General features: G+C 42.8%; 2 protein-coding genes across 4 annotated transcripts in view; both read right to left on the bottom strand.

Moving 5' to 3' along the window:
• Nucleotides 1–21,184, bottom strand: part of LOC311125701 (calsyntenin-3-like) — a 32,299-nt gene extending 11,115 nt beyond the window's left edge. The window contains 11 exon segments of the mRNA XM_084158431.1: nt 2,730–2,889; nt 3,795–3,907; nt 6,569–6,572; nt 6,574–6,869; nt 7,364–7,549; nt 10,906–11,055; nt 12,440–12,648; nt 13,031–13,241; nt 14,216–14,338; nt 19,817–19,883; nt 21,083–21,184. Coding sequence (XP_084014557.1) covers nt 2,730–2,889; nt 3,795–3,907; nt 6,569–6,572; nt 6,574–6,869; nt 7,364–7,549; nt 10,906–11,055; nt 12,440–12,648; nt 13,031–13,241; nt 14,216–14,338; nt 19,817–19,883 — 1,519 coding nt within the window. The 5' untranslated portion in view covers nt 21,083–21,184.
• Nucleotides 21,185–21,715: 531 nt separating this feature from the next.
• LOC311120916 (lysophospholipid acyltransferase 5-like) overlaps nt 21,716–26,636 on the bottom strand; it is a 30,854-nt gene continuing 25,933 nt past the window's right edge. For all 3 annotated transcript variants that reach the window (XM_084157907.1, XM_084157908.1, XM_084157906.1), the window contains 4 exons: nt 26,091–26,238; nt 25,312–25,467; nt 24,902–25,032; nt 21,716–23,581 (listed from right to left, as the gene is read on the bottom strand). In XM_084157907.1, the coding sequence (XP_084014033.1) occupies nt 24,913–25,032; nt 25,312–25,467; nt 26,091–26,238 (424 nt within the window). In that variant the 3' untranslated portion in view covers nt 21,716–23,581; nt 24,902–24,912. The remainder of the gene's footprint in view (nt 23,582–24,901; nt 25,033–25,311; nt 25,468–26,090; nt 26,239–26,636) is intronic.

The following is a 26,636-nucleotide window of genomic DNA, read 5'->3' as shown; positions in this document are numbered from 1 at the left end:
TTCTCAGCCAGTCGAAATCATAAATCAGCTGGCATCATTTTTATGGATATATACAAATAAATGTCAATTGAAAAAATGTAAAACGAAACAAAGTGCAGCTAGTTTGCTGTCTTTCCAGCTTCAGTTTGAAGTGATAGTGTTAGCTGTGTTGTTGGCTAGCTCCTCTGAACAACAGTGTCCTGACGAGTAAGCACATTTTCTATGCCAGGCGAAATCGTGCCTCATTAGCTCATTCCTATGGATGTATCCAAATAAATGTCACTAGAAAACAACTTAAACAAATGCAAATGCGGCTACGTTGCTGTTATTCTGGCTGCACTTTTTGACGTGAATGTAAGTTAGCCGTAGTTGGCGTGCTAGCAAGCAAGGGATAAGAACGTTGCCAGCCAGTATGGCAATAGAACATTTAGAACGAATGTCCATAGATACAGAACAAAAATACCGAACGACTGGGTCGCGTCCATAGATACAGAACAAAAAGACTGAACGACTGGATCGCGTCCATAAAAACAGAACAAAAAGACAGATAGAACGAACGACCACTCGGCTTGGGTAGCAACCCTAGATTTGTGTCGGGACTATATCTTGTGGAAGGATTAAATAGTATGAATAAATTCACCAAAATAAGCAAGAGAGGGGGTGTGGAAAAAGAGAATGAGAGAGAGGAGTGATGAGGAGTAAAATAACAGAATAAGAAGGAAGATAGAAAATAAACGTGTAAGTCTGACAAAGGTGTTTCATACCCTCATTATCTCCCAGCAGCTGGTTACCACACAGGCAGTAGCCATGAATGTGTGTGTGAGTGTATTTCCAGTGCTAATTGGCAGACAGTGTGTCCCATTTTAGCGATTAGCGCTGGTGTAACTGGCAGGCTAACCGTCTGGCCTGCCTGTTGTTCTGTTAGCCTAAATAATTGATAAGTCAGTGATATTAATAGCGTATGGAGAGGCAGTCAGAGCATCTCACATACATATAATTAGGTGAATGAGGGAAATGCCATGCTTTTCTGTGTCAGATGGCGTGTGTGTATGTGTACAGTGCCTTGCAAAAGTATTCAGACCCCTTGGATTTCTTCACATTTTATTGTGCTACAAAGTGGGATTAAAATGGATTTAATTGTCATTTATGTCAACAATCTACACAAAATACTCTCAAGTGAAAGTGGAAGATTTTTATTTTTATAAATAGAAAATGTATAACTAAAATATAGTCGTGGCATAAGTATTCAGCCCCTTGGCCTAATTAAGAGTACAATTTGGCTTAACAAATCACATAATAAGTTACATGGACTGTGAAATAATAGAGGTTGACATGATTTTTGAATGACTAACCCTTCCTCTGTCTCCCATACATACAACATCTGTATGGTCCTTCAGTCAAGTATTGAATTTCAAGCACAGATTGAATTACAAAGACCAGGAAGCTTTTGAAAGCCTCATAAAGAAGGGCAGTGATTGGTATATGGGTAACTATAACAAATCAGACATTGAATATCTCTTTAAGCATGGTCAAGTTAATAATTATGATGTGAATTATACACTGAGTATACCAAACATTAGGAACTCAGGGAGCTGAATACTTATGCAACGACTATATTTTAGTTATTTCATTTCTATTAATCTTTAAAACATTTTAGAATTTTTCTTCCACTTTAACGTTACAATATTTTGTGTAGACTGTTGACATAATTAAATACATTTGAGTCCCACTTTGTAACACAATAACATTTGAAGAAATCCAAGGGGTCTGAATACTTTTGCAAGGTACTGTACGTTTGTGTGTGTGTGTGTGTGTGTGTGTGTGTGTGTGTGTGTGTGTGTGTGTGTGTGTGTGACACACATGTGTTGTGCGTTGCTTTCATTGGTGTGCTGGAACATTTGGTTCTATGAACTGTTCCATTTGCAGAAGAACGTGAACTGGGACAACTCCCCAAAATGTATTTTTGGGGCAGGCGTTGCTCTTTTGAAATCTTGTAATCTATTCAAGAAATGTATTGCCAAAGCAATATATTCCACTGTCTATTGTGGTACATTATTGTGATCTTTTCCTTGCCATGTTCTCATCAACTACCACTCATTAGCAAGACTTTACATTACATAGGCATCAATCCAGGGTGTCTATAGAATAATATGTTATTAGTTTTCCAACTGCTAGTTACTCTAGTATAGGACCTCTGTAATGTAAAGTGTGGCCCCACTTAGGCATCCTTCACTGGCTGACAAGGTCTTCAATGCAGTGTAAGGTTTAACCGTTCTTTGCAGTGTAAGGTTTAACCACAGTTTCTAAAGCCAGAGGCGCAACATCGCAACACTTCCGGTAACACTTGCGAAACAGACCAAACAGACCAGGCCGGGGTTTGGGGTATGAGAAGTCAATGAGAGAAGTGAAACATTCTACCTTAGTTGTTTATTTTCTCGAAATCTAAAGACGCAACCTAGATTCGAGCCAATATCTTAAGTAATTGAACATGTTTTTACTCCAAACTCGTGAAAGTGACAAACTGAAACGTTTGAACTTTTGTGAAAAACAACTTTATATCGAAGGAGTGCCTTTGATTCGCGCAGTTCGGTGCCAGACGACTGTTAGACCCGATAACGCGTTTCTACACATGAGCTTAGCTAGCCAACGTCGCCATGACATCGCCTACAAGTGTGATCGGGGATTTCTATTGGAGAAGCAGTTTTAGCCTATCTTCATATTGTACTGTCTTTGGTTAAACCAATCGTTACCCCAGCAGGCGCCAATGACCAGTCGCTGTCGTGGGGCAGGGTTGGGTATAGCTCCGTTGTCGTGGATGAGGGCGGGGTCGAAGGTGACTCCATCCACATACAGTGTCACAGAGGGGAACTGGACACTGAGGGACAGGTGATGCCACTCGCTGTCACACACCTAGCGAGGAAAGAAGGACATGGAAACACGATAGGTCAGAGGTCAAGAAACAGCTGAACACTTGGGTTGTGTACAGCAGACACAAAACATTATTTTAAAAAATCTACTAGATATGCTACATGAATTTATCCCATACAATATCTAAATGTTTTATCCCTTTTGTTTCTACTGAACACTACCCATGACCACAGACTGAGCACTGTAACAATTATTGTCACAGAAGAGAGACAGATAAAGAGGTAAAGAGAGACAGAGGGATTTGCCTAATCTTATCTGTATCAGCCTGGCCCTATATAATCCTACCCAGTTTAAGCTGTCTGCGACCAGTAACCCCAGCCAAAACCACTTAGTTCCCCCTCCAACCTCTTCCCAAAACCATACAACCCTACCATCCCCTTATCCCCTCTGTCCCTCATTCAAATCCTATTCTTCCCAATCCCCCTGCTTCTTGTGCATTCCCATAGTTACGAACTCCTCCAAGGGAAATATCCTAGCCTAGTGGTTAGAGCATTGCGACAGTAACCGAAAGGTTGCTTGTTTGAATAACCCCGGGTGCCGATGATGTCGATTAAGGTAGCCCCCCGCACCTCTCTGATTCAGAGGGGTTGGGCTTAAATGCGGAAGACACATTTAGGTTGAATGCATTCATTTACATTTACATTCAGTTGTGCAACTGACTAGGTATCCCCTTTCCCTTGTAGCTAGCGAGTCTGCCTTGGGATCAGGCGCCCTGGGTTCTAACCCTACTTAATGCAGTTGTCTTAAAAATAAATCAATACAATTGCAACTGGCATCAAGTGAGCGTTGGCCTTTTTGAATGGCTCTTTGGCTTATAGCACTCCTTCTAGCAACTGTTTATTGAAGAAAATCTGTTCCACCCTCATCCAGCAGCATTCCCATTGTACCTGCTCCAGTTTCCAGAGGAATTTTACGGGCCGTGCAGCGGAGACGTCGGGCCAGTAGAAGAGAGAGAGACGGCAGCCGTGAACGGAGAGAGAGTAGTGGGAGAAGGAGTCATCTGAGGAACAGAGAGAGGAGATTGGCAGTCAGTAGACACAAAACAGCATTTGAGACAAAACATGCAGATGGAATATGAGACACAGGCAGTGCATCCCACAGCAAAAAGGCTTTTCATATTTCCTTGCCATAGACTTCATAGAATTAGACTGAAGCAGAGCCATATAGGTGCAGTATACATAGCCGTGGGAAGTAGGGGTGCTGAGGTGCAGCACCCTCTGAAAAATCTGAAGAAAATAAAATACAGTACCAGTCAAACGTTTTAGAACACCTACTCATTCAAGGGTTTTTCTTTATTTTTACTATTTTCTACATTGTAGAAACTCTTGGCATTCTCTCAACCAGCTTCATGAGGTAGTCACCTGAAATGCATTTCAATTAACAGGTGTGCCTTGTTAAAAGTTAATTTACTGAATGTATTTCCTTCTTAATGCATTTGAGCCAATCAGTTGTGTTGTGACAAAGTAGGGGTGGTATACAGAAGATAGCCCTATTTGGTAAAAGACCAAGTCCATTTTATGGCAAGAACAGCTCAAATAAGCAAAGAGAAGTGACAGTCCATTACTTTAAGACATGAAGGTCAGTCAATCCGGAAAATGTCAAGAGCTTTCTTCAAGTGCAGTCACAAAAACCATCAAGCAATATGATGAAACTGGCTCGCATGAGGACCGCCACAGGAAAGGAAGACCCAGAGTTACCTCTGCTGCAGAGGATAAGTTCATTAGAGTTACCTGCCTCAGAAATTGCAGCCCAAATAAATGCTTCACAGAGTTCAAGTAACAGACACAGCTCAACATCAACTGTTCAGAGGAGACTGTGTGAATCAGGCCTTCATTACATTTACATTTTGGTCATTTAGCAGACGCTCTTATCCAGAGCGACTTACAGTTAGTGAGTGCATAATTTTATTTATTTTTTATACTGGCCCCCAGTGGGAATCGAACCCACAACCCTGGCGTTGCAAGCGCCATGCTCTACCAACTGAGCTACATGGGCCCATGGTCGAATTGCTGCAAAGAAACCACTACCAATAAGAAGAAGAGACTTGCTTGGGCCAAGAAACAAGAGCAAAGGACATTAGACCGGTGGAAATCAGTCCTTTGGTCTGATGAGTCCAAATGTGAGATTTTTGGTTCCAACCGCCGTGTCTTCGTGAGACGCAGAGTAGGTGAACGGATAGAAAGTAAAAGTGAGTCGCCCAGTAAAATACTACTTGAGTAAAAGTCTAAAAGTACTTGCTTTCAAATATACTTAATTATCAAAAGTAAATGTCATTGCAAATATATACTTAAGTACCAAACGTAAAAGTATAAATCATTTCCAATTGATTATATTAACCAAACGGCACAATTTTCTTGTTTTTGTTCATTTACGGATAGCCAGGGGCACACTCTAACTCTCAGACATAATTTGAAAACGAAGCATTTGTGTTTAGTGAGTCCGCCAGATCAGCGGCAGTAGGGATGACCAGGGATGTTCTCTTGATACAGTTGAAGTCGGAAACAGGTACAAAAGTATCTATATCCACAGTAAAACAAGTCCTATATCGACATAACCTGAAAGGCCGCTCAGCAAGGAAGAAGCCACTGCTCCAAAACCACCATAAAAAAGCCAGACTACGGTTTGCAACTGCACATGGTGACAAAGATCGTACTTTTTGGAGAAATGTCCTCTGGTCTGATGAAACAAAAATAGAACTGTTTGGCCATAATGACCATTGTTATGTTTGGAGGAAAAAGGTGGTGCTTGCAAGCCGGAGAACACCATCCCAACCGTGAAGCACGGGGGTGGCAGCATCATGCTGTGGGGGTGCTTTGCTGCAGGTGGGACTGGTGCATTTCACAAAATAGATGGCATCATGAGGAAGGAAAATGATGTGGATATATTGAAGCAACATCTCAAGACATCAGTCAAAATGTTAAAGCTTGGTCGCAAATGGGTCTTCCAAATGGACAATGACCCCAAGCATACTTCCAAAGTTGTGGCAAAATGGCTTAAGGATAACAAAGTCAAGGTATTGGAGTGGCCACCACAAAGCCCTGACCTGAATCCTATAGAAAATGTGTGGGCAGAACTGAAAAAGTGTGTGCGAGCAAGGAGGCCTACAAACCTGACTCAGTTACACCAGCTCTGTCAGGAGGAATGGGCCAAAATTCACCCAACTTATTGTGGAACGCTTGTGGAAGGCTACCCGAAACGTTTACCCAAGTTAAACAATTTAAAGGCAATGCTACCAAATACTAATTGAGTGCATGTAAACTTCTGACCCACTGGGAATGTGATGAAAGAAATAAAAGCTGAAATAAATCATTCTCTCTACTATTATTTTGATATTTCACATTCTTAAAATAAAGTGGTGATCCTAGCTGACCTAAGACAGGGAATTTTTACTAGGATTAAATGTCAGGAATTGTGAAAAACTTAGTTAAAATGTATTTGGCTAAGGTGTATGTAAAGTGCGTGAATTTGACAATTTTCCTGTCCTGCTAAGCATTCAAAATGTAATGAGTACTTTTGGGGGACAGGAAAAATGTATGGAGTAAAAAGTATATTATGTTTTTAGTGAAGTAAAAGTAGTCAAAAATATAAATAGTAAAGTAAAGTACAGATACCCCAAAACACGACTTAAGTAGTACTTTAAAGTAGTTTTACTTTGACTGACAGTTGTGACTGACCATTCTTGACAGTACTGCAGACGATAGTCTCCTCCTCCCTGCGGTTTCCTCTGGCCTGATTAGTCGGAGGCTGGGTGTTGATCCCACCCCTTCGCATCCACAGCTGGAGGGTAAAATGGTCTCCAGATACGGCCGCGGCAACAGAGTCAGGAACCACGGCAATGTGGGTGGAGCCATTGAAGGAGAACACCAGGGACGAATCAGAAGAAGGGAGGGTGGGCAAGGCTGAGGTCCAATTGGCTGCTGGGGACGGGGGCGGGAGTAAGTCCACTTCACCTCTCACAGCACCTGGTGAGACAGGAGACAGGAGTGAAATCATGAATGACATACTGTACAACCCTAGCCTTGGTAAAGGCCTTAGAAGCATTGAATCTTTTGGGAATCTCTGTGGTTAGTGTGCTTGTTTCAGGATGGGAGTTCAAACCCCCCTTTTGACTCATTCCAAAGTTGCTGCATTACTCTACTTACTATCTCTAAACACCCAATTGAATGACCTTTGGACTCATTAAATGTAAGCTGATATTGTGAGCTCAATAAATATCAGGGCCTGTACTTTCCCGAAATGCAAGACTATTACTTTATTACATTTATGCACAAATGCCACAAATGCGTGGTCTTTTTATGCTTATGTGACAAATAGTGCTAAAACCTATGTGACTTGAGCATGCTCCATTCCAATCTTCAAATAATTAATGCATTGATATTTGTGTGAAGATTTTAAGTCACACATTATCCCAAAGATTGAGTCCATCATGAATAGCCCAGACTCAAGCAGCACTCACCACAGAGTCTGCGTACTGATCGGTCTGAGTAGCTGTCCCGGTCACAGCCCTTCCCAATATGGCCAGTCTGCAGCTCTACGGTGGCCTGGATGTTCCACACAGTCTCTTCGCAGGTCTCCAGGTGCAAACTGGGGAACAGGGGAATGCTGCCTGACCCGGGGGTATACTCTACCCGCTTCGACCAGCCTGAAAACCAACAGAGAAAATAAAACATCTAAATACAGTGCATTCGGAAAGTATTCAGACCCCTTGACATTTTCAGCCTTATTAAAAAATGAATTAAATTACAAATGTTCCTCATCAATCTACACACAATACCCCATAATGACAAAGCAAAAACAGGTTTAAGAAAATGTGTGCAAATAATAAAAAAAACAACAACAAAAAAAAAAGTATTCAGACCCTTTGCTATGAGACTCGAAATTGAGCTCAGGTGCATACTGTTTCCATTTATCATCCTTGAGATGTTTCTACAACTTGATTGGAGTCCACCTGTGGTAAATTCAATTGATTGGACACGATTTGGAAAGGCACAAACCGGTCTATATAAGGTCCCACAGTTGACAGTTCATGTCAGAGCAAAAACCAAGCCATAAGGTCGAAGGAATTGTCCGTAGAGCTCCGAGACAGGATTGTGTCAAGGCACAGATCTGGGGAAGGGTACCAAAACATTTCTGCAGCATTGAAGGTCCCCAAAAACACAGTGGCCTCCATCATTCTTAAATGGAAGAAGTTTGGAACCACCAAGACTCTTCCTAGAGCTGGCCGCCCGGCTAAACTGAGCAATCGGGGGAGAAGGGTCTTGGTCAGGGAGGTGACCAAGAACCCGATCGTCACTCTAACAGAGCTCCAGAGTTCCTCTGTGGAGATGGGAGAACCTTCCAGAAGGACAACCATCTCTGCAGCACTCCACCAATCAGGCCTTTATGGTAGAGTGGCCAGACGGAAGCCACTCCTCAGTAAAAGGCACAGGCTGCTTGGAGTTTGGCAAAAGCCACCTAAAGGACTCTCAGACCATGAGAAACAAGATTCTCTGGTCTGATGAAACCAAGATTGAACTCTTTGGCCTGAATGCCAAGTGTCACGTCTGGAGGAAACCTGGCACTATCCCTACGATGAAGCATGGTGGTGGCAGCATCATGCTGTGGGGATGTTTTTCGGCGACAGGGACTGGGAGACTAGTCAGGATCGAGGGAAAGATGAACGGAGCAAAGTACAGAGAGATCCTTGATGAAAACCTGCTCCAGAGCGCTCAGGACCTCAGACTGGGGCGAAGGTTCACCTTCCAACAGGACAATGACCCTAAGCACACAGCCAAGACAACGCAGGAGTGGGTTTCTGTGGTGGTGGGGTAGCCAGCGGAAAATACAGAGCGTAGGTATTGGTAATGTTCTTTAGTTGCGCTGTGATTGGCTCAGTGTTCTGTCATTCATGGGGACACTACGTCACCGCAAAATCTACGGGGAGAGCTCGAAAATTCAAGCCCCTTGGGTGCTGCCATAGATTTACATTATAATTGCCCATCCAAGAAGGCTCAAGGTCATTGGCCACAGATAAAATGACGTCAAATCACGTTATATCTTCCGTAGCTTTGATTGGACTGATCATGTCAACATCATCCTTTCAAAATCTTAGCTAGCAAGCTAGACAAGCAGTCATCATCCTGAATCAAGTCGACAATCTACTGGCAAATCCTTTTCAATCCTTGTCATATGAAGATAAATTATAGATAAAATGTATCGGTGCTCATCGGCCATTGGATATAAACATTACACAACAAGTTGGAAATCGCAAATTCAACAATGAGTGGTTTGGAAGGAATCAGTGTCTAACTGCAAGCGTTGCAAAGCAATCACAAACCTGCTATTCAGTGGAGTGGGTGTGTGGTCCAAGTCTGGGTTTAAGGGTCTCTTTTCCAAGCTTAAAAGGTTAAACATTCACATGCAACACCATGGGCCAGAAAAGGTTGAATACATTGGCCATGCTGTCAATCCAGCATGATTTATGCCACATTCAAAACAACTGGAATGTAAGGGTTGGGGTGAGGTGTGACCTAGGTGCGGTGCAGGATATACAGTAGGCAGTAGGCAAAGATGGTGAAACAAGGATCTTTACTGGTGGTCCCGAAGCCAAAATACTAAATAACGGACTTATCACGATAAAAGAAAGGTGGAGCAAATAAGTCTCCAAAAACCGGCTGACAGCCAAAATACGAAATACTACCTAAGACTGAAACAAATAACGAAACAGGGAGAAAACTTCTCAAGTACCTGTACATAGGTCTCCGATCAGACACTGAGTAGTACTGCTGGACAGAAACTAGTAGAAACTAGCAGTGAAAACTGAGCAAGGGAACACAGGGAAGTGAGGGCATAAATACACAGGTGACACCAATAGGATGATGATTAGTCCCGACTGTGAGTGAGGAAGTGCCTAAGGTTGTCGGAGGATGACACCTAGTGGGTCGCTCCGGAACTGCGACCCCCTCCTGTAACACTGAAAACTCGGAACTGGGAAATCTTCAGTGAGTTCAAGGCAACTGGGAACTCGGAAAGAAACTAGCTCCGACTGGGAAAATACGTTTTGAACGGTCATCCAACTCGGAATTCGAAGTCGGGAACTCGGGCCTCTTTCTAGAGCTCCGACCTGAAGATCACTGACGTCATGATTCAACCTTGTTGATTCACTACATGGTGCTGAAAAGAAAGCTCTGCTGTTGGGACAGCTTTATGTTGGCCCTACAGTTTGTTGGCACCGTTTGTCACCGTTATAGTACAATTAATGTATTGTTTAGTGTTGTGTTGTGTAGTGGCTTTGCTGGCATGCATAAAAAAATTTTTTGGGGGAGTTTGCCCCACCAGGATTTACATGCTAAAATCGCCACTACCAAGAAGACTCAAGGCTGTAATTGCTGCCAAAGGTGCTTAAACAATTACTGAGTAAAGGGTCTAAATATTGTTGTAAATGTGATATTTCCGTTTTTTATTTGTAATACATTTGCAAAAATGTCTAAAAACCTGTTTTTGCTTTGTCATTATGGGGTATTGTGTGTAGATTGATGAGGGGAAAAAAAACATTTAATCAATTTTAGAATAAGGGTGTAACATAACAAAATGTGGAAAAAGTTAAGGGGTGTGAATACTTTCCGAATGCACTGTACAAAAATTCTGTGTTGTTGAGTCATTCATGTTATGATAATTATGCTCTAAAGGCAAAGGTAAATTGTGTCTCTTTGACCATTCCCACCAATTAAGTTATCAAGTAGCATTATCATCTTTGTTTATCACCATTTTCTCAATTGAAGTCTGCAAAATACAACCTATATGCTACAGTATCATTTCAGACACTAATGCAGTTCCAACAAAGATACAGCCTGTGACCCAAATTACACCCTATTCTCCATAAACTGTAGTGCACTACTTTTGACCAGGGCCCATAGGGCTCTGTTCAAAAGTAGTACACTACATAGGGAATAGGTCCATTCCACACTACCACTGAGAAGACAGATGAAGAAGTCGTGAATAATGAGGATGATTGATTACTGATCCAGCCGGGTTTGCAGGACGGTTTGACCGTGACGACGACCTGGGCGTCGGCCTGAGCGCGGTTCTTGCCACAGTCGAACGCGGTCACCCAGAAGGTGTGGACGCGCTGGCGCTTCGAATCCAATGGCTCTGTGTTCTTAATGTTACCTAGGAGATGGGAGGAGAGGAAAGGAGAGCGGGAGAGAGAGTTATGTAAAGTACAATACAAACTCAGTCACTCACTCACTCACTCACTCATTCATTCACTCACAAGCTCAGCATGAAAAGTATGCGCTCTTATACACCCTCTCACCCACACCTACGCGCACACACAGCAGACACTCCAAAATTGTTCACTGCAGTATATTCAAACGGAAAAGGCAACGACAAGGGAGGGAGAGAGAAGAGAGAACGATAAGTATGAATAAAGATGGTTTCTTCTTATATCTAGAGACAAAGAGAGAATGTAACAAAGATATGGTTGACGGAACCTGCACGACAGGCCCCTGACAATGAGAGACAGGGGAGAAAGAAAGACTGTGCGAAAGGGAGGGATGAAAGAGAAATATAGAGGTAGAGTGGGAGAGAGAGAGAGAGAGAGAGAGAGCGAGAGAGAGACAATGACAATACTAGAGCATTTAAACCGCCCGGGCTGAAACAAAAAGTATCTGTGCTTCATCTGGGCCCAGCAGCCTGACCCATATATTAAAAGGAACTTCTCATCCCCCACAACCTCCTCCCCAGTCACTGCCAATTGTGCAAAGTCATGGTAAAAACCTGACTCCTGAGACAATCTGCCTCCCCCTCTGCTGTTGTCATATTACAAAATGCCTGCTATCGATCTCCCACCAGTAGCCCGTCAATGGGAGTCTTGCAAACTGAAATCAAAGCCTTCTCCTCAGAGGAAGCGTGCCTACAAGAACAACAGAAACACTACACTAGGGCCTAACCCCCTGAACCTATTGTCCTCTGGGCTCTGTTCAAAGAAACCTGCCCTAGCAATGTTGATGCGGTAGCTTTGCTTACACAACTACTACCCACACACACATACTGTATGTTTTCTAAAAGCTAGGACTATCTACCTGTGAAGGCGGTAGTCAAACTGCGTTTCTTACAGCAAAACATGCTTCAAATCTATTCATTGTGGTACAAAAGGAATGCTATTGCATAAAAGCTGCAATGTGGGTGAGCAAGATATTTGGAAATGACTTAGGCTGGTGGAGGAGTGAGTGAGTGAGTGACTACTTAAGGGACTGGTCATTCTCTAGCAACGCACATAGCAACAAGACCAGCTGGAGACAATCAAAATTGAACAGGGAAATTAACTAGTATTTTACAGATTGGTAGTCATCACCATGCGAACTGTTGTTTTCATTGGTGACAAGATGTCAACTCACACATTACATTCACTTTTATAGTATATGAATCAAATAACCAAAATGTAAAGACCAGAGCCATATATTTAGATAAACATATTCTAAATATATGGCTCTGGTAAAGTAGCCAAAACTACTGTAAAGCCCAGCTCTATTGTGGTAGCTGTAGTTCTCACCATCGTTATCGATGACAAAGGGAACATTGGGGGTGATGATGTCGTAGAAGCAGATCTGGCTGTACTGCGGAGAGCAGTCTGCATCGAGGGCCTCCACGCGCACGATGCGGTCAAACAGACGGCCTTCTGGGACGGAGGCCTCGTAGCGACGCTCCACGAACACTGGGGAGAACTCGTTTACGTCGTTCACACGTACATGCACCGTGGCTCTGAGAGAGAGAGAGAGAGAGAGAGAGAGAGAGAGAGAGAGAGAGAGAGAGAGAAAGAGAGAGAGTGAGCGAGAGAGAAAGAGTGAGAAAGAAAGAGAGAGAGCGAGAGAGAGAGCGAGAGAGAAAGAGAGAGAGAGAGAGAGAGAGAGAGAGAGAGAGAGAGAGAGAGAAATAGGAGAAAAGTAAAGAGCGTGATAAAGATGAAGGAAGAGAGGTCAATACATACATAACTGCATTGTAATATAGTAATGTATTGATCAAGCATAGCATTGACAAATACTCAAGGGTTAATCATTTTCCAAACTACACTAACCAGTATAACCTCTGACAACAACCCTATCCATTAAACCTATTTGACCTTCTGGGCAATGTAGTGTCTCACTTGTGGGACTTCTTGCTGTTGGCTCCATCGGGGCCCTCTCCACAGTCATAGGCCTGGATGGTGAAGCTGTGCTCCCGCTGGCTCTCACAGTCAAGGGGCTCTTTAGAACGGATCAGGCCCTCCCCTGTCGAGCGGTCCAGAACCACCGCCTCAAACTGGACCGAACTGGATCCTGAGGGCCCATTGTGCACCCGGAAGCCACAGATCTCACCTGGAGGAGAGAGAGGGGGGAAGGAGGAAGAAAGGGAGGGCCCAACTCATTTTAGTACCAATTTAACTTCTAGTGGCTCTCTGTGAATCTCAAGGTTCCAGTAGGCTTACGTTTTGATTATTTACATTTACGGATTTACTCAAATACAGTCTTCAATGGCTAAAATAAACCTAATCAAATTCAGTTATCTATTTCAATGAACCCCATGTGATGTTGTATGATCCAATCAATCACTTGATTGTCCCAGTTGGGAAATGTGTACCATAATGATTTCTATGAGCACAGGGCACTAAATGTTCCCAATGAATACAAATAATTGAATTTCACTTCGCTGTGGAGGACCAGTGCAGTACCCAGGAATAGAATTACACACTGACTATTGGGGCTGCCCTAAAAATAGAGGACTGGACAGATATGATTATTTTCCATGTTAATATTTGTAATGCTTTTGGGAGTGCCCAGCAAAATCCTTTAGGTAGCGCTTTATTTTACAGTACTTGTACCACTGGTATTTACCTGGAATTTACTCAATTGTGTGGTAACAATGTGAACTTTCAGGCACAAATGATGGTGCGTCATAGGTTATTATTGTGTAATTACTATTTTACTCTGTCCATTCTGATTTTAGGGTGGCATAACATTTTCAATTACTAACAATTTCCCCCTCTACAAAATGCTTACTCACTGTAGGGGCAGGGTGGGACTCGATTTTCAATATGCCAGTAAGATAATGAACTAACCGTGGCCATTGTAATCAATAGCAAATGTTCCAAATGGCAATATGTTTTGTGTTTATACTCTGTGTTAACTAGTAAACACCCGGTAATATTAGTACTGTAAAATACATTGCTACCATACTTTCAATGCTAATATTTTATAATGCTTATTATATGGGTGAGTCCTGATTTGTTATAGGAGGACTGCCAAGTGCCCCCCATTGCACTCCCATCATTCTAACCATGCCTGTACTGTACCTGCATAGTGCAGTGGAGCGTCTTTATCCAGGGCGAACAGTGGTGGGTTGAGAAGAACGGTGTTGTCGTTCTCCATGACGATACCCTGGTACTCCGTCTCGATCCATGGCTTGTGTTTATTGGCTGAACGGCAACACAGGAGACAAAAGGAGGCTTGGGTTAAATGGAGCAATTAGAAGGGGGAAAAAACATGGCTATTTGTAACACCCCCTTATGTGAGAGGACTTGTGTGTGTGTGTGTCCGCAGATACACATACAGACGAATAAAGACACACACAGACACACAGAAACGCACACACAAACACACTCAACCCCCACCCTCGCCCCCTAACACACACGTCAAGTGTCACTCCACACCTTGCATCAGTTGGCAACATAATTACACCTAGGCCGATTTCACCTTATCACACAGGGAGAGGTATATTGCACATATCAATCAGAACAACACCAAGCAGCCTGCCACAGGCGCACTTCACTCGTCCAAATTAAACGGGGAAAGTTTGCTGTGAATCCACTCTCTAATTGCAAATTCATTATTAATTTCTCTCCAGAATGTTCACCCATATCAATCAAAGGCAGAGCTAACGAGCTGGAACGGTGACGATTTTACACTCAAACAATCAAAGACCAAAACAAAAGCCTGAGGTTTTTTTATGTTAGACATGTCTCCCTCACTAGACCCTGAGATGATGACGTTAGACTCAGACAGTGATGACAGAGCCACAGGACATGTTGTGTAGCAACCACTCTGCCGTTTCAACATCAAAACACTATGCCAAATTATAACATTTAAAATGCCAGTCTGGTCTGAATCAATGGGAGATGAGAGTACTACAGAGTGGAAAGTAATGGTTCTTCAGTACTAATCATCTCAAAGACAAGTGGCGTTCTCCTACCCAGAGGGGTATACTACAAAGCAGGACCAATGAGTTAGCCAGCTAACTTTGATAAACAACCAGAAATAACAGTTGATTTTCTGGCTCGTTAAGAAAGCTAAACATACAGTGCATTTGGAAAGTGTTCAGACCCCTTTACTTTTGCCACATTTTGTTACGTTACAGCCATATTCTAAAATGGATGAAATCATTTTTTCTCCTCATCAACCTACACACAATACCCCATAATGACAAAGCAAAAACAGGTTTTTAGATTTTTGTGAAAAAACATAAGTTACATAAGTATTCAGACCGTTTACTCAGTACTTTGTTGAAGCACCATAGGCAGCGATTACAGCCTCGAGTCTTCTTGGGTATGACGGCACACCTGTATTTGTGGCGTTTCTCCCATTCTTCTCTGCAGATCCTCTCAACCTCTGTCAGGTTGGATGGGGAGCATCGCCGCACAGCTATTTTCAGCTCTCTCCAGAGATGTTCGATCGGGTTCAAGTCTGGGCTCTGGCTGGGCCACTCAAGGACATTCAGAGACTTGTCCCCGAAGCCACTCCTGCGTTGTCTTGGCTGTGTGCTTAGGGTCGTTGTCCTGTTGGAAGGTGAACCTTCGCCCCAGTCTGAGGTCCTGATCTCTCTGTACTTTGCTCCGTTCATCTTTCCCTTGATCCTGATTAGTCTCCCAGTCCCTGCCGCTGAAAAACATCCCCACAGCATGATGCTGCCACCAGCATGCTTCACCGTTGGGATGGTGCCAGATTTCCTCCAGATGTGACGCTTGGCATTTAGGCCAAAGAGTTCAATCTTGGTTTCATCAGACCAGAGAATCTTGTTTCTCATGGTCTTAAGAGTCCTTTAGGTGCCTTTTGGAAAACTCCAAGCGGGCAGTCATGTGCCTTTTACTGAGGAGTTGCTTCCGTCTGGCCACTCTACCATAAAGGCCTGAATGGTGGAGTGCTGCAGAGATGGTTGTCCTTCTGGAAGGTTATCCCATCTCCACAGAGGAACTCTGGAGCTCTGTCAGAGCGAACATCGGGTTCTTGGTCACCTTCCTGACCAAGTCCCTTCTCCCCCGATTGCTCAGTTTGGCCAGCTCTAGGAAGAGTCTTGGTGGTTCCAAACGTCTTCCATTTAAGAATGATGCAGGCCACTGTGTTCTTGGGGACCTTCAATGCTGCAGACATTTTTTGGTACCCTTCCCCAGATCTGTGCCTCGACACAATCCTGTCTCGGAGCTCTACGGACAATTCCTTCGACCTCATGGCTTGCTTTTTGCTCTGACATGCACTGTCAACTGTGGGACCTTATATACAGTGAGGGAAAAAAGTATTTGATCCCCTGCTGATTTTGTATGTTTGCCCACTGACAAAGGAATGATCAGTCTATAATTTTAATGGTAGGTTTATTTGAACAGTGAGAGACAGAATAACAACAAAAAAATCCAGAAAAACGTATGTAAAAATGTTATAAATTGATTTGCATTTTAATGAGGGAAATAAGTATTTGACCCCCTCTCAATCAGAAAGATTTCTGGCTCCCAGGTGTCTTTTATACAGGTAACGAGCTGAGATTAGGAGCACACTCTTAAAGGGAGTGCTCCTAATCTCAGCTTGTTACCTGTATAAAAGACACCTGTCCACAGAAGCAATCAATCAATCAGATTCCAAACTCTCCACCATGGCCAAGACCAAAGAGCTCTCCAAGGATGTCAGGGACAAGATTGTAGACCTACACAAGGCTGGAATGGGCTACAAGGCCATCGCCAAGCAGCTTGGTGAGAAGGTGACAACAGATGGTGCAATTATTCGCAAATGGAAGAAAAACTAAAGAACTGTCAATCTCCCTCGGCCTGGGGCTCCATGCAAGATCTCACCTTGTGGAGTTGCAATGATCATGAGAACGGTGAGGAATCAGCCCAGAACTACACGGGAGGATATTGTCAATGATCTCAAGGCATCTGGGACCATAGTCACCAAGAAAACAGTTGGTAACACACTACGCCGTGAAGGACTGAAATCCTGCAGCGCCCGCAAGGTCCCCCTGCTCAAGAAAGCACATATACAGGCCCGTCTGAAGTTTGCCAATGAACATCGGAATGATTCAGAGGAGAACTGGGTGAAAGTGTTGTGGTCAGATGAGACCAAAATTGAGCTCTTTGTCATCAACTCAACTCGCCGTGTTTGGTGGAGGAGGAATGCTGCCTATGACCCCAAGAACACCATCCCCACCGTCAAACATGGAGGTGGAAACATTATGCTTTGGGGGTGTTTTTCTGCTAAGGGACAGGACAACTTCACCGCATCAAAGGGACGATGGACGGGGCCATGTACCGTCAAATCTTGGGTGAGAACCTCCTTCCCTCAGCCAGGGCATTGAAATGGGTTGTGGATGGGTATTCCAGCATGACAATGACCCAAAACACACGGCCAAGGCAACAAAGGAGTGGCTCAAGAAGAAGCACATTAAGGTCCTGGAGTGGCCTAGCCAGTCTCCAGACCTTAATCCCATAGAAAATCTGTGGAGGGAGCTTAAGGTTCGAGTTGCCAAACGTTAGCCTCGAAACCTTAATGACTTGGAGAAGATCTGCAAAGAGGAGTGGGACAAAATCCCTCCTGAGATGTGTGCAAACCTGGTGGCCAACTACAAGAAACGTCTGACCTCTGTGATTGCCAACAAGGGATTTGCCACCAAGTACAAAGTCATATTTTGCAGAGGGGTCAAATACTTATTTCCCTCATTAAAATGCAAATATTTTTATAACATTTTTGACATGTGTTTTTCTGGATTTTTTTGTTGTTATTCTGTCTCTCACTGTTCAAATAAACATACCATTAAAATTATAGACTGATCATTTCTTTGTCAGTGGGCAAACGTACAAAATCAGCAGGGGATCAAATACTTTTTTCCCTCACTGTAGACAGGTGTGTGCCTTTCAAAATCATGTCCAATCAATTTAATTGATCACAGGTGGACTCCAATCAAGTTGTAAAAACATCTCAAGGAGGATCAATGGATACAGGATGCACCTGAGCTCAATTTCAAGTCTCATAGCAAAGGGTCTGAATACTTATGTAAATAAGATATGTTTTTTATTTTTAACACATTTGCTAAAATGTCTAAAAACCTGTTTTCGCTTTGTCATTATGGGGTATTGTGTGTAGATTGATGAGGGATAATAATACAAAAATGAATAAGGCCGTAACGTAACAAAATGTAGGGGTCTGAATACTTTCCGATTGAACTGTAGATATCCCACTGGGCACAGACATCAGCTCAACATCTAATTGTGATTTACATATGGTTGAGTTGTCAACTAACGTGAATTCAACGTGTAATAAACCAAACATTTCACCATGTCATTGGATTTAGGACTTTTTTCCTAATCCAACCAGTTTTCCACATTGATTTAACGTCATCACATTGATTTTTTGTTGTTGAAATGACGTGGAAACAACATTGATTCATCCAGTTTTTACCCAGTGGGATGTGTGTTTGGTTGTTGAGTCAATTAGACCATGCCCATTTCAAGCTTAGCTTTCTAAAAACTAAAATGTTTTTTTCAGAATATTCAGGCAAGTTAGCTGGCTAACTCCTTGATCTTGCTTTGTAGTACACCCCTTTGTTTGTGTGACCAGGCTGGTGAGTCATGCCCAGGCTAGTATTCGCCATCCTCAATGGTTAATCTGATACAAACACTGCTTGTCCTCAAGCTTCTGCTCTGTCCCTCCTTTTGTCATTCATCTCTAACCCTCTCTCCCTGCCTGTCTGCCCCCCCCCCCCTCTCCCCCATCCCTCCTTCCCTCTTTCCATCTCTCTGCAATATAGCATTAATCTGAACATCAGGGCCGTGGATTACAGCCGGGATTACAGATTGAGAGACATCGTTTTCCATCCCTCTCTCTCAGTCTCTGGCACTCATCCTCTCTCTGTCACTGTATCTCTCCACACAACATCCCCTCGTTCCCTGCCCTTCTCTCACACGCCCTTATCGCTCTCACTCTGTTTCTCTCCGTCACTTGATTTAACGCACCATCTCTCCCTCTTCCTATCCCCACCTCACCTTTCCTAACTATCTGTCTGTTTCTCTGTCACACACACTTTGTCTCTGTATCTCTTGGACCCGCTTCCCTCCTTTTGCTCCCCCGTCACTGCTGCTCCCCTTCTCCCCTTTCCACTTCTGTCTCTTTCGGCGTCACTCCCTTCCTCCTCTCCTCTCTCGCCCTCTCTGACGTTCTCTCCCCACTCTGTCCATTTCAGTTTCACTTCAAGTCTCCAGCATGACAATCATTGGAACAATGTTGGTAAATCAAGAGTCATGGCTATCCACGGTGATAAATGAGATGAAGAGATGAAGATTGATCCTCCTTGGAAAGTCATGCTATCGATTACACACAGAATCACATACACATACAGCAACATCATCACAATTGAGCAAAATACATATTAACCTACATATTGGCTAAATGAAGGACAACACTCTATAATGATGACGTGTATGTAATCATACATTACAGATATATAATGTAATATATCATGGCTTTGAGCACAGTGAGTGGATATATGATTGAATTCCCTCTACTAGAGTTCAGGAGACAGGGACAAAAGGGCCCTGGCCATGAGCGAGACTACAGTTATGTGTGCTCCCATGGCAATAGAAAAAAAACATTCTTTCAGCAGCGCTCACAATTAACAGTCAAAAGGAAAGGAAACTGACCTTTGTTGCCATTAGCAACCGAAGTCAAGCAAAGGAGGAGGAAGGAGAGAAAACTCATTCTGTCCATCTGAGGGATGAAGGGAAAGGTTGAAGGGACGGGAGGACAGGGAGAGAAGAGGAAGAGGAATACAGTACATGCATTAAACCAGGGCTGTCAAACTCATTCCACGGAGGGACGAGTACGCTGGTTTTTGGTTCCTCCTTTCAATTTGTGTCCAATTAAGACGTATACAACCAGGTGAGGGGAGTTCCTAACTAACCAGTGACCTTAATTCATCAATTAAGTACAAGGGAGGAGTGAAAACCTGCAGACACTCGGCCCCCCGCAGAATGAGTTTGACGCGTGTGCATTAAACCGATCAGCACTGGAAGATAGACTGAGGTGTAGAGAGCATAGACTAGACAGGACAGGGCAGACAGACAAATACACATCAGTAAAAATCCTAATACATTAGGCCTACATCCAACGGAATCTTCCGGCGCTATACTTTCACATACAGAATACAGTTAAATAATGCATAATAACAAAAGCACAGTAAAAAGACAGTGACTGGGCTAATATTAGGCAACCTTTATGGTGCTTTACATATGCAGGCCCAGGCACCTGGTCGTGGTAGAGTGAAGTGGATTGGCACATTAAATGGTAGAATAGAATGGAGCATTAGACTGAATCAAAACAAACTGACATGCATAATTAATTAAAAGCTGGAATGTATTAGTGTAGCCTAGTAGTGTCTAGTAATGCTGCATTCATTTTGAGATGGTAAATGTAACAGTGATGTTATGGCCTATCCAGGCCAATATGCTGCCTAAGCACACACCTTCTCATTGCCTGTGTGGGTGTGTTTAGGCTTTGGTGTCCGTGCCAGTTGGTTGACACAGTATTCAAAATGATTCCATGGGATATTGAGGCGTTATTGGCATCACGATACCTATATTCTACCATTCAATGCCATGCCTATCTAGGCCCTTTATATTAAATCAAAACTAAAAACTTGAACCAGACTGTGTAGAGGGGCGTACAATATATATTCTGCTCAAAATTAATAGTTAGCACAGATTGTTCAAGGCTACACAGAGGTGATGCAGACATGCGTAAATGCGACAATTACTAATCGATTTTATACCCCATATTGATGGATAGGTGCATCAATTGGCACCATACGGCCTGCAGATCTATATTTGGACCCTTAAAAAATATTGTCGCAGACATAGATGCTGGTTACAACCAAAAAAAGAAGAAAGACGCTGTCGACTTCACATTACCGTGGTGAGTGTGAGGTGTTTTGGTACCCAACGCTACCCTCGTAGCATCCGCGCCTCTGCAGCTCCGCTATCCTCCTCCGACGCAAAATATCAAAAGCTCAGGAAACGGGATTTCTTACGCAGATCTCTTGAAGATGCTCAAATGTGCACGTCTCAGTTTGATGTAAGACTGTGATACGAACTGATAGTATCTCAATACCGATGTCCTTGTTTTCGGCAGGCGTCGTATGAAGTGGGAAAAACGATGGGAATATAACGCTTTCGTCCCCTCCCTCTCCGTGTTTCTTAACCCGCCCACACTGCGTCCTCGCTCTCTCTCAGCTCCAATTCTAGCTCCCTGCCAAATTGCACTGTTCTCTCTGTTTATTGAATCCACAATGAGGGTGTCCGGCCCAACGCATGATATTACTCATTTCGGCACAGCATAATTTCTATTTTTGTCTACAAGTAGTGACTGACAGCTGGGGGGCACGCTCTCTTAACAGCCACTACCTTTCCCCGCCCTGACTGCAAAATTACGTCATATCACCCCTTCTACCAGACAGCGTGTACACACACACACACACACACACACACACACACACACACACACACACACACACACACACACAAACACAAACACAAACAACCTCCTTGGTTTTTAAAATCCAGCATTTTAATGAACATTACAAAAAGTTTATTTAAAATTATTTTTTTTCCATTTCTCTTTTCCTTTGTACATTTGGTAGCAATAAGGCAAAAAAAGTAGTCTCTGGAATAACAATTAATTCACATCAATTAATTATTACCACAAGTATAAATATTATTATTAAAATCTGGGTTGTTGCTACAGTGAGTCACTGCTCTCCCAATGTGTGTCTGCATTGGAAAAGGATAGTGGTAGAAGTTGCCCCTTAACACAGATCTAGGAACAGATTATCTGACAGGTCAAACATACTAGATCTGACCTTGCGTCAGTGGTTAGGGAGAAGTTCTACCAAGTCCTAAGAAAGATAGAGGAAGGTGCTAGATCTCTCTGGAGACCACTGGTGATGCTGCTGACATTGGTATGGTGATGTCACTCAATGTAAAAGTGTTGGTTACCTGTTGTTTTAGTTGCGAGTTTGTTTTCCAGTTTGTTCAGAGACAGTCAGAAGGGTGTGGGGTGGAGATAGAGTGAGAGGAGGATGTAGAATGGCAGACAAAGGGAGGAGAGGAAAAGGTCATGAGGAGAGAGGGATGGGGAAGAGGAGAGCATTGAAATCTCTTCATGGAATCTTATCCAAAGCTACAAAATGGTCTACCGTAAAACCCTCCTAAAATAGCTATAAAATCCAGTCTCATCACAAAATAACAGAAACGAAATCTGAATTGAAACCAGAATAAATGTAAAAACATTCGCTGATAATACAAGGCCATTTTTGAGTCACGTGTTAGTGTGTACAGTGTGTTCTACAGTGCTTCTTGTGAGTGTTGGCCAACGGATCAATGAAAACTAAATATATAATTCCCGTCAGAGCAGCAATCCTTGGTTTTTTGTTCTCTCAACAAAATGCATGTTTACATTAAATCTGAAAGTGCCAAATACATTTCTGTTGTGCCTGAACCATAGCCATATCTGTGCAGGTTCTCTCTACACTGAGTATACTAAACATTAAAAACACCTGCTCTTTCCATGACATAGACTGACCAGGTGAATCAGGTGAAAGCTATGATCCCTTATTGATGTCACTTGTTAAATCTACTTCAAATCAGTGTAGATGAAGGGGAGGAGACAGGATAAAGAATGATTTTTAAGCCTTGAGACATGGATTGTGTATGTGTGCCATTCAGAGGGTGAACGGGCAAGACAAAAGATTGAAGTGCCTTTGAACGGGGTATGGTAGTAGTCACTGCTTGACACACCAGTTTGTGTCAAGAACTGCAACGCTGCTGGGTTTTTCACGCTCAACAGTTTCCCGTGTGTATCAAGCATCCAGCCAACTTGACACAACTGTGGGAAGCGTTGGAGTCAACATGGGCCAGCATCCCTGTGGAACGCTTTCGACACCTTGTAGAGTCCACAAATTGTCCGACAAATTGAGTCTGTTCTGAGGGTAAAGGTGTGGGGGGGGGGGGGGGGGGCAACTCAATATTAGGATGTTTTGTATACTCAGTGTATTTTGACTTGAGGGGAGGGTTGAAACAGGAAGAGAGATCATAAAACAGAGCCGCCTACGGACCCAGAGCCCATGAGTGGCGAGTGCAATATTCTGTGTATAAAAGACTTCAGTCTCTCAAGTTTTCTAAATTCAAGAAAACACCCGATTGGCTCACAATTGTGGCACAATGGTTATTTCCTGTACCCTCATCTACCTGGTCCCAAAAAACGTGCGTCCCGTCCAAAACATTAAAATAAATAGAAAGAAAAATGTGTACACGAACATAATATTAAAGGCTGTAAAATATTTTCTGATCTGCTCCTAGTTAAAAGTCACAGTTCCCTTCAGTCACATCCTGGGTGGCGATTCAGCCAGAGACCTGAGAGAGGGAGAGGCGCGAGAGAGATTAGTTGAGGTGACCTTCCCCCCGTACAAAAAGCACTTTGAGCATTTGGTGGAAAAGTACAATAGAAATCCATCATCATAAATATTATGCCCTTATCAGATATCCACAAGTAACGTAAGCTACGACGACATTTCTACCTCTGTTTCGGTCTATCCATAAATATGTTGTGAAGATCCCTCTATATGCATTAGGAGAAATTTGTAAGCCTAAATCTCAAACTAATGGGAAAAATTGGCACCATTTGTTTTGGATCGGAATGTTTCCCATTCATTTGAGATCTGCATATTTTGAATTCATACCATTTATGGAGGTATGAAAACATCAGGCAAAAGTCAATTTTGGAGTGAACTATGCCTTTAAGTTTAACTAATTATCTGGAAACTACCATTTGCCAATATGGAGACTAATGAATAACTGAAACATAGGGAATGTGTTTACAGGATTTTACGTCTAAACTACAGCTGGGAAATTAATCGTATAAATCGACAATTACGAATAATAATTGTTTTAATACATTTCTTTTAGGTCTTTAAACTTCATTTTCAAGTAGATATAGTTTACCCAATAGCATTGTTTCATTTTTACACGAAGAGGGTAAAGTTGGTAATTTCTCAACGAGGGCAGCAATCATTTTACGGGCAGTACAGCTTGTTGGGAAGGGAAGCTTCATTTCCTAAAGTTCCAAGTGGTCAAAATCATACATTTCTGAGACGTAGGTGTCACCAAAGCGGTGTTGTATACATTAGGTATGTCGTAACTCATTTTCAAAGACGCATTATGATACATTACAAGCTCAATTTTTCTCTCTCAGTAAAACTGACAATTATGACATTTTTTTAGGCCTAGTTCACCCAAATTACAAAAAATGACATATTGGTTTCCTTACCCAGTAAGCTGTCTACGGACAAGGTCTGACAGCAATCCATGCTTTGGTTTTATTTACCTGGCCACTGTTTCAAATGCTTTTCATCTATAAGTAACTTACATTATTTTTTAAAAACTTTATGTTGATTTGGACATTAAGCGCAAAAGATGCTAATAAAGTTGACTTGCATTGAATTTGTGCCACAAATGCTAAAACGTTAGCATTTGAAACAGCGACCAGATAAACAAAACCAAAACATGATTTCTGTCATACCTTATCCATAGACAGCTTACAGAGTAAGGAAACCAATATGTCATTTTGTAATTTGGGTGAACTCTCTTTAATCATTATCCAAAATTCCATAATCGCCACAGCCTTCCTGTAAACACAGAAAAGTCTGGGAGAACTATACAGAGGCTTGCATTTACCTAACGTAGTTCTAGTCCTCCTTTTTCTCGCTCCGTTCTTTTCTCGGTACCAGCACCTTGCGGAGATATGGGATGCCTAGATACAATGTGAAGAAGAATATGTGGCCGCAGAAATAAATGGATGAATACACCTGGAAAACAGAAAGACGACAAACCCAGCAAATTAAAATCCTCATCCAGACATCCATTCCCCCAACCCAAGTCAAGAGTTTAAACATATGCCAGACAACTGCACTTATCACACAATAATCTATGAGCTGAGTTCTAACATGTTTGTGGCATTACGAACTGCCAGCTACCTTTCGCCACTTCAAGTAAAGTAAATGAAGAGGCTGAGTGTTTATAACGTGATGTGATACGCTTACGACAACATTCCGAAGGCTTATTATGTGTTCTAAGCTGTTTATTACCCTGAGCCACTTGTCATAGGTGAAGAGACAGAAGGGCACCAAAGGATAGCCCATAAAGAGCCAGTGGATGAACTGCTGGACCAGGTAGATGAGGGGGTAGAGGGGGCTGTTGGCCAGGCGGGTCAGCAGGGGACTGTCCCTCACCAGCGCTTGGGCCTGAGACAAATAGGGATACACATACAGTATAGAGATATAGTTATGGACACACTGTAATCCAGGAACGCATACAGGGCAGAGACATTGAGAATCCTTCAATAGACCCGCTTGAGGATAGATTAGCACTGAGAGGTTGTCTCCTTTTTAGTAGATTTACAATTCACAGGTCCAGGGTATGAAAAACATCACAAAGAGAAAGATGAAAAGCCATCCACACTGTTTATATGCTCCCAATGTTTGATGCAACTATGTTTTGACCAATGAGGGTCAGGTCGCCCTCGCAAAAGAGGTTTCTTAACCTTCCCTGCTTAAATAAAGGTTAAATAAAAAATAAATACGGTACATTCCCACCGCGGTCAAGACATTGCCGCGTACAACTTTGAGAGCATCCAAAATCAGTGAGGAGGCATTTTGCTGTCTCCTCAGGATTCGCTCTCTGTCTCTGGGGCTTGTTTCCATAGAAATATAATTACCGGAACAGCCATTCCCCAATCAAGTCACTGTTCTGTGATAGGTGGACAAGCAGCCATATTGAGTGTACCCATAGGAGTAAAGCAGGAAGTAAAAGCAGAATGTTCAGTATTCAAGTAGTGCTTTATTATCATTCTATTATTTACTCGTACCTGTCTCTCCACATTGACGATGATGAACTCCATGGAGAAGCAGAGGAGGTATCCAGAGTGCGTACCATGCCAGATGGCCAGGAATGCAAGCGCGGTCACCTGAGACAGGAGCTTATTGCCCAGGAACTTCAACCGCTTAAACACGTGTCTGGAGGAGTGTTACAAACAACCACATATTGTTAGTTATACCAGTATCATTTTTTGCAATTAAACCTTTATATATATACAGCTTAGTCTCAGTAAGATAACATCTATTTTGCAAAAGACCGTAAGCACTTTTTTGGCCAGGCACTAAAAATGGCCAGGCACTAACCTGGCCATACATTGTTTAATTTTAGTCAGGCACTAACCTGGCCGTACATTGTTTAATTTTAGTCAGGCACTAACCTGGCCATACATAGTTTTAAATCAGGCGCTAAGGTCCTTGCTATCCAAGATCCCTGGGACGCCCTTACCCAAATTAAGGTGGAATTTTAAATGGTTAAGGTAAAGGTAGGGATGCCCCAAGGATCCCAGAAAGCACTAACCTGGCCATAAATAGTTTGA

The sequence above is a fragment of the Coregonus lavaretus genome, assembly GCF_964263955.1.
Source record: "Coregonus lavaretus genome assembly, chromosome: 3".
Lineage (NCBI taxonomy): Eukaryota > Metazoa > Chordata > Actinopteri > Salmoniformes > Salmonidae > Coregonus > Coregonus lavaretus.
This window is presented reverse-complemented; position numbering and strand designations above follow the sequence as displayed.